Raw genomic sequence first — 16,072 nt, 5'->3', positions numbered from 1 at the left:
CGCGCTATTTCCCAAGTATTTTAATGGTATGTGGGCGGCCTCGTTTCGAATTCATTTCGAGTTTCGATTGCCTGTTAATTGGGATGCCCGTCCTCTGTCGCCCTCTCTCTATATCTGTATCTATCTCTATCTGTACTATTCTTTCTATATGCATCTATCATTTCACCCAATTTCAATTAATCCTTAATGGGAATCGGTCCACATAGCAACTTCATTACTGTTGCATTTCCATTCCGTTTGAGGACACTCCAATAACACCTACATTTCTACTTGATTGTGCAATTTTTAAGTATTAACAATAATAATATCTGTGTCAAATCATTATTGAAAGTATTCGCTTATAAGTCATTCTAGAATCAACCATGAAGAAACTTTCCTTATTGTAGAAATTGTATTTCTATTTTTCGTATTGTATTCAGGTATTTGTTATCAAAATTTACCGGTAATCATATTGGCCGGTAAAACCTTTTACCCAAAAATTATGATCAAATTAACTGTTGAAACAGCTGCATTTCAAATCTGTATACAACCGACAAATATGAAGAAGAAATTATTTAGAAAAAATAGGCAAAAGTAAAGGAAAATGTTCTTAAGTTCCGAATTATGTAGAAACTGCTGCTGATTGTTCAGTTTCAGATTAAATAAAATAAGGTTTCAAATGAAAGGAAATGTAAAAACTGCGGAATATAATTTGTTTTTAAGGTAATTATTTAACAGAGATTATAAGGTGAACAAACTCCACCTACGCACGAGGGATTTATTAGTAAGGGAGAACAATGCAGAATTAAATATAGAAACACTTCATGCATCTATAATTGGTGAAAGAAGGAAGTCATTTTAAATTTAAAAAAATCTAAGTTATATTTCTATAATATTTTATACAATTTTAAAAAATCATAATAGTTTAATGAAACATTACATGAAGAAAAACAAATACAGACTATTTACAATAAACATAAGAAAGGCAATACTTTGTATGGAAATCTTTAAAATTTTTTGCGTTTATTTTACTAAATGATCTTTCTTCGTTATTGTAAAGAAGGTGCAGAATAATTGAAATTTCGAAACAAACAAAAATTATGATCAAATTAACAGTTGAAACAGCTGCATTTCAAATCTGTATACAACCGACAAATATGAAGAAAAAATTATTTAGAAAAAAAAGGCAAAAGTAAAGGAAAATTTTCTTAAGTTCCGAGTTATGTAGAAACTGCTGCTGATTGTTGATTTTCAGATTAAATAAAGCAAGGTTTCAAATATGCCAAATGAAAGGAAATGTAAAAACTGCAGAATATAATTTGTTTTTAAGGTAATTATTTAACAGAGATTATAAGGTTAAGAAACTCCACCTACGCATGAGGGATTTATTAGTAAGGGAGAACAATGCAGAATTAAATATAGAAACACTTGATGCATCTAGAATTGGTGAAAGAAGGAAGTCATTTCATGTAAACATCAAATTATAAATAATCTGAAATAAATAAATTTAAAAAAATCTAAGTTATATTTCTATAATATTTTATACAATTTTAAAAAATCATAATAGTTTAATGAAACATTACATGAAGAAACACAAATACAGACTATTTACTATAAACATAAGAAAGGGAATACTTTGTATGGAAATCTTTAAGATTTTTTGCGTTCATTTTACTAAATGATCTTTCTTCGTTATTGTAAAGAAGGTGCAGAATAATTGAAATTTCGAAACAAACAAAAATTGTGATCAAATTAACTGTTGAAACATCTGCATTTCAAATCTGTATACAACCGACAAATATGAAGAAAAAATTATTTAGAAAAAAAAAATCAAAATTAAAGGAAAATTTTCTTAATTTCCGAATTATGTAGAAACTGCTGCTGATTGTTGAGTTTCAGATTAAATAAAGCAAGGTTTCAAATATGCTAAATGAAAGGGAATGTAAAAACTGCAGAATATAATTTGTTTTTAAGGTAATTATTTAACAGAGATTATAAGGTTAACAAACTCCACCTTCGCATGAGGGATTTATTAGTAAGGGAGAACAATGTAGAATTAAATATAGAAACACTTCATACATCTAGAATTGGTGAAAGAAGGAAGTCATTTCATGTAAACATCAAATTATAAATAATCTGACATAAATAAATTTAAAAAAATCTAAGTTATGTTTCTATAATATTTTATACAATTTTTAAAAATCATAATAGTTTAATGAAACATTACATGAAGAAACACAAATATAGACTATTTACTATAAACATAAGAAAGGGAATACTTTGTATGGTAATCTTTAAGATTTTTTGCGTTCATTTTACTAAATGATCTTTCTTCGTTATTGTAAAGAAGGTGCAGAATAATTGAAATTTCGAAACAATGTGGAACATCTCGTATTTAGTTTATTACCGAGCGGTGGCTTATTGTATGTTGCAGCACACGCATTAAACGCAGACTCGTGTGAGAAGGAGTGAGTGAGACGGAGGGAAAAGAGAAGTGAAGGTCTGCCTAGAAGCAGATATTGCCCATAAATCATACGGAGCGCACTCGCCCAGACCCATTGTTTATCACAATTTGTAACATTTGGTCCAGACTTTAATTCTAATAATTAAATCGGTAGCAGCACTTGCTTCCACACTCCTCCAACAAACACAAACAAATGCGAGGCAAACCTCCAAGGCAAACAAATACAAAATACCGCAGATAAAGTATCTCTTCTTTGACGCAAGAAGAATGGGTGAAGATCCGTTCCATTTATATGTTTTTTTTTCTTTACTCTCGTTCCTCATTTTTGCTTCAACTGATGACGGATGCTTTTCGGGCTTTAACACCTCGAGATATCCCTGAGCATATTCGCTTTGTTAGTTCGCTAGGGCTCGTTTATTCCTTGCTCTTCCTTCGTTTACTCGTTCTTTTTTTCTTCTTCTCCTCTCTTCTTGTTATTATGTTTTAGTCTCTCGCACGGCGGCTCCGTTTGATCAGGTCGGGATAAAAAGGGCGACGGAGGCAAATTACGTCCCTCTGTCCTTCTGACGCGCGAGAGCTGGATCTCGTTTTATCAACCGGAATAATTCGTTTAATGCGCTCCGGGGTAAAGAAGGGCCGAAGCCTTTCAGCGGAACCTGGAAATCTTCAATTTCCTTTATACCCTTTCTTGTATCATCATTGCAGGCACATCTCGTATCTAAGTGGTCTTAAAACTATTACAGAATTATTTATTATTCACCTACTTTTCTTACATAAAATTCTACATGACCATATCTGTTCAATTGTTATATAAGTAATTCAACCACTTATACATAACATAACTACTTGAACTAAAGAAGCAACAATTTTAAAAACAACAATATTTTTCTTTTAACAAATTACCAAAATATAAACTTAAAACAATAACATAATTATAAATATAAAACTAAGTTAAACTGGATTATTGATCATAGATAAAAAAAAAAAAGTTTTCATTAATTTCAAATTTCAAGTTCAAAAAACTTTTATTGCTTTGATTTTTGAAAAACTGAGCTTTGTGATTGGAGTTTTGTGATAGATTTTCTATGGTGCGCTCACCTCACCGTTTTGGAGCAACAACAATAATAATAAATCAGGTGTACATAAGGGTGGATTCTGGCAAACAGTAATAAAATTATATATGTGATAGATAGCATCTCGATCGATCTTGGTGAGCTTGGAACTTGGGAAACAACGTCCTTCCTTCCCCCCCACCTTGCACTTACTTGCATGACTACACCGAAGTCTGCACATATATCTTACGTATCGCTGCACGGGAATTTCCCAACTTGATAGTTGATAAACATCTTCGCACGGATAATAGAAAGCTTATCACGTGTTTCAATGACCCGCGAATTTAAACTTCCCGGGGCGGGACGAATTCAATTGTTGCAAACGTTTAGAGCATCAACTCGAACAGAAGGCACGAGTTTCTAATTGCTTGCGGAACTTCTCCGAAAAGGAATTCACTTGGTCGAAACCCCAAGAAATGCTGACTTTGATATAGGCAAGATGTGTTCCAGTTTGGTTGAAACTAAACAAAAAAAATGTAATCGAAACAAAAATTGGGTCTTACAGCCACTGATTGTTCTGATTTATGGGTTACCATGCGTACCAGGTGCGTTTTATGCCCGGCTCATCCACAACATTTTCGCGGTGCGGTTTCCGATGTTCCCAGTGATTTATAAGTGGTCTGATGAAGGAGTGAGGATAGGCAACATCGCATCCTTGAAAGCCGTTTTCTTGATTTACCGAGACCCTTGTGCTATTCAATTAAAACGCCCTGCTTAATTATCCCTTCACATGCGCTTTTTCTTTTGGTTGGTGGCACAAACTGAAATTATCCTTATTGAAAAATCCTCCGTCAACTCTGACAAACTGCGTCAAATGGTCGCCACCATTTGTCATATTTAATGATGGACCTGTCGCACGTGTCATCGACTTTTACAGATAGTTAAATCTCTCATGTCTCTCGTTCTCGTACGTTTTTCTTTGCGCGCTTAATTTATTCCTCTTCGCCCAGTCATAAATTATATTAAATATGTTTACGGGTCGGTTTACAAATCGTTAAAATGACGAAAACATCTAATCGATTGTTTACAATGGGCATACAAGACACGTCCTCTGAAAACATTCATCATTCACTCCATTAGCGCAATATCTCAATTAATTATTACAAAAATAACATTGAAATCATCCCACAAGAAACAAATATTTCTTATACTTTCTAAATTTATTAACCATTAAAATATTCTGTCATTACAAAATAAAATTCGACAAGTAATTTAACTAATATTGAACAATCTTCCAATTAAATTATATGCAGTTTATTTAATGTAATGTAAATTACAAGTTAAATATTTATAAAATGAACTACAAAATTCTCAGTTAATAGACTATATTTTATTTATTTTAATGTAAGCAATAAATTATTATTATATTAGAAAATATTTATGTTTTTTGTTATAATTATTTTTCATTACCAATAATTATCTTTTTTTTTTTCATACATTTTATAGAATCAAATTCATTGCGATGAAGACGTAATCAATACTAAACTTATCATATATAGCATTATGACGTAACTTTTGATTTTTATGACTATTTCTAAAGTAGGTATAACCTGTTATTTCAGGTATTTAATTCTTGTTTTATTTTAAATTTTTCACAGTAAAAAAATGTAACTTGCCGGTCAATTTGTTAAAAAAATGTCAATATGTATTATTTTGAAATAACATTGAGATTAGATAATCATAGAAAGTATTCAGATTTTTATACAACTAACAAGTATGAGAAATGGAACGTAGGCAAAATTGGAATTTTTTATTGAATTTTGAGAGCGAGTTTTAAACTGCTAATTATCGGATTGTTTTGGATGAAAGGAAATGTACAAACTGCAAAATATAATTTGTTTTTAACTCTTTGAGAGGCCAGAATTTCCCAAATTTTTAGACACAACTAATTTTTAGTCAACTGAATCAACTTTGCTGTACATTTTCTAGAAAATTATAATAATGCCCTACTTGAAACGTTCAAAAGGTGGTACATTGCGTACCACCGCCGCTCAGAGTTAAGGACCATTTTGACCCATCACGGTAGGATTATGTGTACATGAAATTTCGGTATTAAATATATACTTTTATTATTTATACTTTAAAGTAATTTATTTAATCTAAATTCATTCATAATTCACTTTATTAAATCTATGAAGTTCTTCTACTATCATTATAGTAATTAGTTGTATATTTTTATACTTTTCTATATTTCAACGATTATTCTTAAGTACTATTCGAAAACTGATCATATTTTATATCGATTTGTTGTAATGAAAAAGAAAATACAAAGAAAGGAAATAAAAGAAAGAAGTAGATAATCGAAGACCTCCAATCCGCGTTTTTTCGGACATTCTTTCTAAGCCCCTCTTACATATTTTTTGTAATCTCCATTACCTCTCACCCTCTCATGTATTTACTTTTTTTGCTACATATTTTCTTCCTCTTTTTTCCTTCCATCGAAAACGGTCTGCACCGGAAATCGGGTTTCCAGGGGAACGCGCGGAGAGATCGTAACAAATGTTTTCCTACGTGGTGGGAAAAAAAATTCAATTTAACTTTGATGTGTTTTTAATCCGGCGCGCGCGGAATTTTCCGCCTTCCTCCGTGGCGAAAAACCACACCGTCCCCGCTAATAAATCTGTCGCCCATTTCGATCGTAAAATTATTTGCGCGTAAATTTTCCCCATTGAAAAAAAAAATAACATCACCGCAAATGAAAATGATGATAATTCTGTTTTCACGTGGTTATATATTCTTGTTTAATTATATGTTCTGAGTCTCGGAGATTTCGCGTTTCGAATTGGGGAAACGAATGACGACCTACAGGGAAATCAGTATGAAATTAAATTAGAGATGAAAGTAAATGTGGAATAGGGGAATAAGAGAGGGATTGTGAAATTTGAAGGAGAAGAAAATAATAATAAAAAAAAATATTCGGTGTATGTAAGAGGGAGATGCTCAGCCTGAATCACGAGAATCATGAGAACGGAATATGTAATTTCGCAGCTTCCGTATTATTATGGTAATCTATTTTCGATTCTATCCTTTCGGATATAAAATTTTATATTCGGGATTAATGCACGACCCACATACAGTTTTTGGCTAAAATCCTACTTATAAATATCACTGCTGACAGAAAGTATTGTTTTATGTCCACCGTCATTACTCATTTATTCAACTCAGTACATTTATTTGAAATATGTCCTTTTATAATTAAGTACGATTATTTCAATATATAATATTTTATACAAGGCGATCATAAAATCATATATTTTTATCCCATAATTCTTCGATGAAGATCAAAATCCCGACTTTTGAAATCACGACATCCATAATTCCGACAACCCTAATACTGACAGTATTAAAATCTCGAACATTTTAGCGGATCTTGGCAATCATTCTGTAATGCGATCGAAATAATTAAATACATATTTTTTCTCTATTAACAATAATAATTATAATAATGATTAAACACGACAAACTTTCATTTTTAAATTAATTTGTTTTACGTCTATATCAAATAATAAAAGATACTGTCGGAATTTTGATACTGTCGGGATTATGGTTGTATGGATTTTGATACTGTCGGGATTATAGTTGTAGGGATTTTTAAACTGTCGGGATTTCGATTTCTTTCATTATCAAATATTAAAGAATTATGTGATTTACAATTTTATTATTATTTACCGAATGAAAATTTTAAATATGTATACAAGGATTCTTTCGGTATTTGCTTCGTCAAAATTATTTTATTTTTTTCTGAGCAAAATATGTAAATTGCCTTACCTACATCAATGCAATCTATTCGATTTATCAGTTTATTTTTTTATTACTGACATAATAGAAAAGTCTTACGGAGATGGAATTCCTTTATCGAGCGATATGCAAAATTTAGACAATGATTTCATTTTATATATGAAGATTCGATTCGAGAAGCTTTTATTTGTCACAATGATCAAGCGCGCAAGAAGGTATTATTAATCCACGTAAAATTGACGGTGGATCTTCATTTTCCGGGAAATAATTATTAAGGTTTTCATTTAGTACTATGAAATGTTGTCTTAAATATTTATTCGATTGATATCAGTAGCATTCAAAAATTTCCAAAAAGTAGAAACAGTCAACTTCTTTTTGAAAGAATCCATTTTATTTCTTTGTGTAAAAATATTCTTTATGACAATTCATATGTCATATTAGTTATGACAATTGATTTATCAACATCGAAACACAAAATTACCATTATTTCAATATGTATTAGGTGTTAACATAAGTTGTCTCTGTTTTACCAAATAAAGAAGATACAACAACAGAAAATTACAACAAATTAGTCACTAATATATTCTCGTTTTTTATTTTGAAAGTACTCACTTTTGTGTATTTATTTTCCACTTTGAAGGCGTGTAATTCAATAAAATTATAACGTAAAAGCAAACACAATAACTTGTAGAGCAGAAATTCCTTTTTTTAAATTATATAATATTTACTTTTCTTTACTTTTGTCGTGTAGTTTTGAATTTGAAAAAAAAAAAACAGGTCACATAATAAAAAAAAACATATTTTCTTTCTTTGTTCTCAAAGTTTTCAATCATTTTTAATTACAATAGATATAATAACTTTTAGAATTAAATCTTAAATTTGGATTTTATCTCATTTTCATGAATGATTTAAGTAGTGAAATACAAATGTGAAAAGTTTATACTTTATGCAAGATTTATTTGGAAATATTTATGTTTATTTTAATATTTCAATTTCAATTTATTTTCAAACTTACATCAAAGTATTAAATTATTTTGTGATGTAGATTTTTATTATGATGTAACGAATAAACAATTATGAATGAAAATTTACAACGTCCGTTTTATTAAAATATATTTTAGTTCGGTGTCATTGGAAATGGTGGATGCGTCGGGTAACGGCCTCGCTCGCTTATAAATATTATTTAGTGTCAGGTTAACTAATACAAAAAAAGTAAATGGAAAAGAACGAACACGTGGGAAACGAGCTTAAGAGGTGGTGTGGAAATTGTGTCGCTTTTAATTAGTGAGCAATTTGTCAAAAATTCAAATTTGCCGCGATCGTAAATAACGCACCAACCGAGACAAAGACGCCTAATCTTTGAGTTATGGGCCATCGTCTTCGCTTAATTCCTAGGAGCTCATATAGGGCCGAGGATAAACTGAAAACGCACCTGCTCTAAAGATCATCCCATGCAAACCAATCGCGATTTAAAAAGAAATCGAAAAATAGTTTTACACGATTTATTTTTTTTAGTTGCGTTAGCGTCGCGACTGCTGGCGTCGTTATAAATTTATCAGATTTATCCTCTGTCCCCAACCCCAACAACTCGCAGCCAAAAACGTACAGGATTTATACGTATTTTCTTCTGTTGAGCGATCGCGTATCTCCTCTCTTCTCTCCGGTTCGCTTCTAGCAGATGAAATCAAAGATGTTTTATAGCATTGCTCTCTAATCAGAGACATTACAATTCACTCGACAATCTAACATTTTATGTAAATATTTATCTATTTAATTGGATTTTTTGCATATACTAGATTGAACTTATGCAAAATTCATAAATAAATGAGAAAATTGTGCATACTTAATCATCAATGGTATTTTAAAATGCTCGTTTTATATCGGATGCAAGAGCTTTTGTAATGGGACATAAAAAGTTTCAGGTTTTTTAATAGCTTTTGTTTTCTAATTAGACCCTTTCAGCTCTAAACATGTACACGTGTATGTTAACAATCTTTGTGGTTCTGGAGCATAAAACTTTCATATTTGTCCCACTTCTCGCAGAGACGTCACCTTGTTATTAACCACTCGACTAATATTCACTCTTCAAACATTTGGATGCATGATAATTAGTAAAATTTTGTGTAATAGTACAATTTAGCGAGCAGTATAGTATGTGAGGAATTCAGAATTAAAATGTGCACACAGTAAGCAAATCGTATTCCCACTAAAGAAGAGATGGCACTTGCAATATTGTTGAATTAAAGAGAATTATTATCATTAAATAATGTGATGAAATTACCTATTATTTAAAAATTAAAATTAAATGGCAAAACATAGTTATTTCAAATGTTAAAAGTTATATTTATTTTGTATTATCTGAGAATTTTTGCCCTAAACAAGTAATAAAGCAGTATTATATAAATTGGATTTGCATTGTACTAGGAAAATATTTGTATATTTATGCAAGTTAATGAAAGTATCAACAAATAATTTAGAATTCAGTTTATTTTTAAAACCAAAATCATGTATAAGACTAGAGAACTGAAAATAATTACTTTAGATTGATCGTCCTGAAGTGGACGATTGAAATATAATATATATATATACTTTTTAATGGAAAAGAACCTTAGAGTTAATCTGGGAATAGACGGGTGTTCTTGTATTCAATAGAAATTTCTGATAAAGTATAAAATTCTTTGTTGAAAAATATGTTTGCTAAAATCTTAAATCTAGTTTCTTTGTTATATATATATGTTTTTCTATTATTTTTTGCAGACATGGGGTGGAACGGAGAACGCAACCAATCCATCGTCGTCAGGTGAGGTTGTCGAGGAAGTGCTTCAGACGATCGAGGAGGAAGATAATTCCAGCCAGGTGAGTAGTGTCACCCGGGTTACGTAATAAGAAAAATCTGTCCGCAGCGCGAAAAGTGTTTTTCCCTGTTGCTGATAATCTGCAGAAGACACACCTCAACCTCTCACCTCGATCCCGCCACTCCGTCGTATACCGTGCACTACAATTGCCACTACCTTTGGCTATGTCAGCGCACGTACTGAAGTTTAAATCTAACGCTCTCGCACTTTGTTCCCATCTTAAATCCCACACGCCGTTCCATTTAGATTTCATCCCTTTGAATGGATGGCCACTATATACACTATATGTCTTGTATATTATTCAACGACGACTCCCGTCGCCACATCCATTACTTCTCCACACGACTTACATCAAGTAAAATGACAAATTTTTGTGCATCATTTACATGACAATCATATAAAGAATGTTTATTTAAAAATTGTATAATTTTAAAATTTCTTATAGATAAAAAAAAACATAAATGACCATAAAAATTCTTGAATATTCACATTAAATCTACCAAAAAAAGACGTATTTTGTAAATGTCACATCAATATTTGAGAAAATAACAGTTTCTAATTAAGCATATTGCAACTTTGAGCAAAAAAAAAGGATAATATTAATGAGGACAACAAAATTTTGAGATTAGTATCAAATCTATTACGAGGTGTTTGCGTTGGAACGTGTTTTGCAGAGTTTCGGCGTAGTGTCAGTTCTTTCCTTAATACAGCTGTTAAAATGGTCAAGACATATGGCGGAGTTTCAGCAGCGACTGGATGTGATGTAGCACCTATCAAAACTTCAATTGTTATATTCCTCAGTTACTAATTAGAACCAGACGCGAACTCGACGAAGTTTCAATGCCTATCCTCATCTCCACCTCGAGCCATGCGCAATCCCATCAAACCAAACAAACCAAACTTCGTAGGCCTCCACCAACATTCGTTCCGAGAAGTTTAACAAAATATTTTCGATGCATAACCGAAACTTTCCACCATCACCACACGCAAATCGTCCCCATTCTCCCTTTTCCCGTTCATTTAAAAGCACCGCTGCGTGAATAATAATAATAATAATCGAGAGTTACATTCTACGTAACACAATTACCTGAGCAAATATTTTTACTACCGATATCGTTTGACATAGTGGATGTACTCGCAGGCTGTTGAGAATGCTGTTGTTGTGCACGAAATAACAAATTATATAGAGTAGATCGCAGCAGTTCTGTAATTTCAGTTTTCATTTGTTTCCTTCGTGGGTGGTGAAAATCTTATTAAAATAAATTTCCCTTTGTCTCTTTTTCTTTCCTTTTTTTTTTTTTTTCATTATCCTTTGGAAGGCGCGCGCGTATATCCGGAATTCATTAAAAAATCGCGCGAGAACTTATTTTTATAATCTAATAAAAGTTGGCGGCAGCCGGTGTTGAATTTAAAATCGCATTTCGGCCGCGACGCTCTGAATTTTTAATTCAAAACCCTTTTCTCCATTATTTTCCCCCCTTTCCTTCTCTCTCTCTCTTTCTCTCAAACCCTGAGCCCAATGCTAAGTCTCTCTCTTGGGAACCACCCAAATTCTAGCGACAATAAGCAGTGTGTATTTTCCCTATTGCTCTACTAATTGCCTGCCGCTTTTTCCCTTTCGTTCCCCCAAGGAAATGGAACGGAAGTCATAATACAAGGACCCATGAGGGTATATATATATACTCAAGAGAGAGAGAGAGAGAGGGAGAGATAGGTGAAGAGAAGAACACGCACTGAAGGAATGCACAAAACGAAGAGTGAATGAAAGTATTCGCGAGTGGTAACTTCGTCGAATCAACAATGCATTATTCATCGGGGGCGGCGAGAAGGCAAGGAAGAGGAGGAAGGGTGCGCTTCCAGGCGCCTCCGTCGCTCCTCTTATTGCCTTCCTGATTTTGTTATTTCAGCTCCGCCGCTCCGTTTACTCTGATAATAACAAACGCAAACCAACCAGATTTTGATTCACCTAATTATCAGCGAAAACCAGCATTATTCAAACGCTGCCACGTCATTCTTCTGGTCTCCTACACATCCAAACTTATGCTCCATTTAATACTCACAATTCCAAGAGAAAATGTTAGAATAGTATTTACCTTCAGCAAACTATTTTTTTATAAATTTTGTAAGGTTTTATTACCTATCAGATGTACCAACTGCATTCTCACCGAGCCCAGTAGCATTAACAATTGCACACTGTTCTGGCATCTATACACGACTTGATATACATGTCCCATATGAAGCATGGTATGGTTTCAGAATTAGATAAACTCTAAATATGTTGTCTTGTATTATCATAATTCAAACATTTAGAGGATACTACAACCTTATACAGTAAATGTTTCTTATTAGACCCAAGCAAAATGTATTTTCTCCAAAATACAAAAGGTGACTTAAAAAAAATGGTTAACTATAACAATGGGAATAAATATAATTTTGTTAGAGGTTTGAAAAGATTTGTAAAAAAAATGTAATATATTCTTTCAACGTTGCAATTTAACCCTTTATCCCCTGACGGTTCTTATAAGTACCTGAACATTTAAAGTATAAGTATAAGTGAGCATAAACCTACATTCAAGTAATACTTGTCACTTCTGTATAAGTTATTTTTTTGTTGTAACGAATAGAAAAATTGTATAGCAGAATACCATGAAATAAGTTCATAAAATAATATTTTTCCCTGATCTAAGTCACTATAATTTACTTATTATACGATTTAAGCTTAAAATTTCCTGAATTTACCAGATAATTCCACATTTTTTTTTTCATTGAAAATATTGCTAAAATTTAATAAACATGTATAGGCAACTTAATTTTAATGTGTTTTCGAAAGAAAATTTTTGTTTTTATTTTAACTAGAGCACATTATAATGTACACTGATTTACCAGTTATCTGACTTTAATATATTAAGTCAGAAACTGAGACTATAGCGATAAATATGTAATTCTATAAAATGAATATATAATTTTATTGGAAATATATACTATAATACTAATACTATATTATACTAATATGGTCAGACTTAACAAAGCGTTTCTAAATGGAGGTGATGAAATAGACAGAAGTATCTAAATAAAGACAATATTTTTCTAACCTAGAGCAAATATAATAAGTGTAAGTGTACGTAAAATTTCGGAGAAAATAGAAATTAAAATAATGAAATATAAAATACAATGTATAAAAAGAAAGTACAAATAAATAGAAAAAAATAATGTTATTTTACAATTAAATCTATTGCAATATTCAAAACTAGTCAATATTTACATAATTGAACATCCTTCTAAGTATTTTCATTTATTAATGTTGACTGGTAAATAAATTTACGAAGAAATAATTACTATATTGCATGACTAGACTACCTTTGAAATAATAAATGCAGAATGGAAACTGTGAAATTTTGAAAAGTATACATTAAAAATCAATACAAATAATCACTTTATATAAAAATAATATCATTGAAAGGAATTGTAAAATATTTGTCACAATGCAAAATGAGTTATATAAGTTAATTATTATTGTCTTTACAATTATATCGTTTAGTAAATAATTTTGCAATAAAAAAATACACATTACCATTTAAAATTACTTAAAATGTATTTTTGTATATCAATACGTAGATATTAAGCTTGAAAAATATGTGTTTGATATATTTGTTTATTGAATTAATAGTTTCAATACAAAACAAGGTATATTTAAATTATTAACATTTTAATGTTATGTAAAAAGAAAATCACTAAAGTTGAATTCATTTTATTATATGACTATATCTAAACTGCAATTTAATTTTTACTACTGTTATTACTTAACTGAATTCGTTTTAGAGCTGGTATGAACATTTTTACGAGGCCATTTAAAAAGAAATGCGACCTGTAAATGCCATTACACATTTAATTCGCATTACAAATCGAAAATTTCCTTAATAAATAAATAAATATGTGATAGTAATGTAGATTATTTTTGGTGATTGTAACCGTATACCTTCGGCATAAGTAAATTTTCTTGCATAATTAGGTCACTAAAATGTTTATTTTCGGTATGCAAATAATTAGAGGGAGAATTGTTATAGAAGGGAACAAATGCTCTTCCAAACATTTCAGCCCTTCGCAAATGTTTGTATACCTTCCACAATCCAACATTAAAGGCTGCCGTTCCGCTTCCGTCTGATGGCCGGGATTGTGCTCACTTCAGTTGACAATTCCGAAAATAGAAATTTTGCTCCCCCAATTATGACCACCCCTTTTAAATGTCGGTACTGCTAACTGCTTCTTAATTAAGAAAAGGGAAATGAGTTTAGTTTTGCTACACTCACCGATACCGTACTTAACTTAATACGTTTTGCATCAACTTATTGTAGCCTTCGGGAAGTTCGTTTCTGCGAATAAAAGCCACTCCCGCGAAACTCCATTAATTCGTCCTAGTTCTTCTTTGAAAAGTCGTGCGATTCCCCAACTCTTCTCTTCTCTCGTATGTTTTCCCGAGTTAAATAACTTATGTCTGAAATGCTGTTATTCTAGGAGTTGTCCTCGCAGCTACAAGAAATTGAGATCCGTGCTAATGGATGGACGGCGTGGTCGGAATGGTCAGCGTGCTCCAGATCCTGCGACGGCGGTGTCTCTCATCAACTGAGACGGTGCAGGACGAAAGGATGTCGAGGCGAGAACATCCGATACAAAATATGCAACATGCAGGTAAAACAACAAACTCTATTACTTAATTTATGTTATAAATAATTAGAAAAGTTAAACAGTTAAACTTGGATGGGTGACAGGTTTGGATTACTAAAATAGTACAGTAAGACCTGAAATAAACCATTTTCAAAGTAGACATATAATAAATGTCAAATTTGAAAATATTATTGACATTTAGTCACATTCTAAAATATTTAAAAATTACAATTATAAAAACTTAACTGAATCTATAAACATTAGTTCTATATTCATTACGTTTGGAAAATACTAATTAATCTGATCTTTTATTATTATTAATTACTTTATATAATATTCTTTATTAATTTTAATACGTAGTATTCATTTCATTCTTTATTAATAATTATATTAAGAAACTGAATAATTTACTTAGTTTTCTTTTGTGATTATTTTAATGTAGATTTCAATCGGCAAATGAACTACGCGCAATAGGTTGTAACAAGAGCTGAAATTATTAAAATTAATAATGCACAATCTATGCAATATCTCCATTACGTTCAGGCCATTATCCTCTTTTTCCTCTCTCTTTTTCTGCATCGCTGTTTTGTGCATGGTAATATTATGATAATACATAAATTACGTTCGCATTGTTATATAATATCGATATCGTAATTATTTTTCGACCAATCGGCGATAGCGGCGGACGTGCACCGACTGCTAATTAATCGTACCGCACGAAAAATCATTATTTGAATCGGTTTACGCAATGTTATAATAATCAGTTTAATTAGTTCTGTTTTAATTATTTGTTCTTTTTTTTTGTTACCGAAAACGCAGCCGTGGTTTATACTTTTATTTCCTTCGCAAATGACATTTTATGAGTTATTCTGTGATTATGCTTTCATGCGGTTTTAGTGTCAATGAAAAACATGTTCAAATTCTTTTTGAATATTTTAATCCTTTTGTGCATCCTTTTACATAGTTGTAATCTTCCTATTCTAACTGATTTTTTCTATTTAGTCCACATGTATTTATTCTACAAACATATATTTTAGACTCGTTGCATTGGTTATTTCATCCATCAAATATATTCGTAGTTATTTATTTAAATTAGCTATGGAAAAAGTGATTCTAGTAGCAGCTTGAAGTTTGAGATTTTTCAAAATAGTCTTAGTAGTGAACAGGTAAAATTTTGTAGGAATTATTAGTTTAGTACTTTATCGGTTGACAATTTGTTTAAAGTTAAATTAAAGTCTATATTCGAATTACAGAGAAATTAG

General features: G+C 31.2%; 1 protein-coding gene across 6 annotated transcripts in view; it reads left to right on the top strand.

The window, feature by feature from the left end:
- The window catches only part of LOC108566332 (ADAMTS-like protein 1), a 147,983-nt gene that overhangs the window by 117,994 nt on the left and 13,917 nt on the right, over positions 1-16,072 (top strand). For all 6 annotated transcript variants that reach the window (XM_017926146.1, XM_017926148.1, XM_017926145.1 and 3 more), the window contains 2 exons: positions 10,051-10,149; positions 14,661-14,834. In XM_017926146.1, the coding sequence (XP_017781635.1) occupies positions 10,051-10,149; positions 14,661-14,834 (273 nt within the window). The remainder of the gene's footprint in view (positions 1-10,050; positions 10,150-14,660; positions 14,835-16,072) is intronic.

This window comes from Nicrophorus vespilloides, unplaced genomic scaffold (genome assembly GCF_001412225.1).
Source record: "Nicrophorus vespilloides isolate i.1.1-1 unplaced genomic scaffold, Nicve_v1.0, whole genome shotgun sequence".
Classification (NCBI taxonomy): Eukaryota; Metazoa; Arthropoda; class Insecta; order Coleoptera; family Silphidae; genus Nicrophorus; species Nicrophorus vespilloides.
Note: the sequence above shows the minus strand (reverse complement) of the source record. Positions and strands in the feature narration are given on the sequence as shown.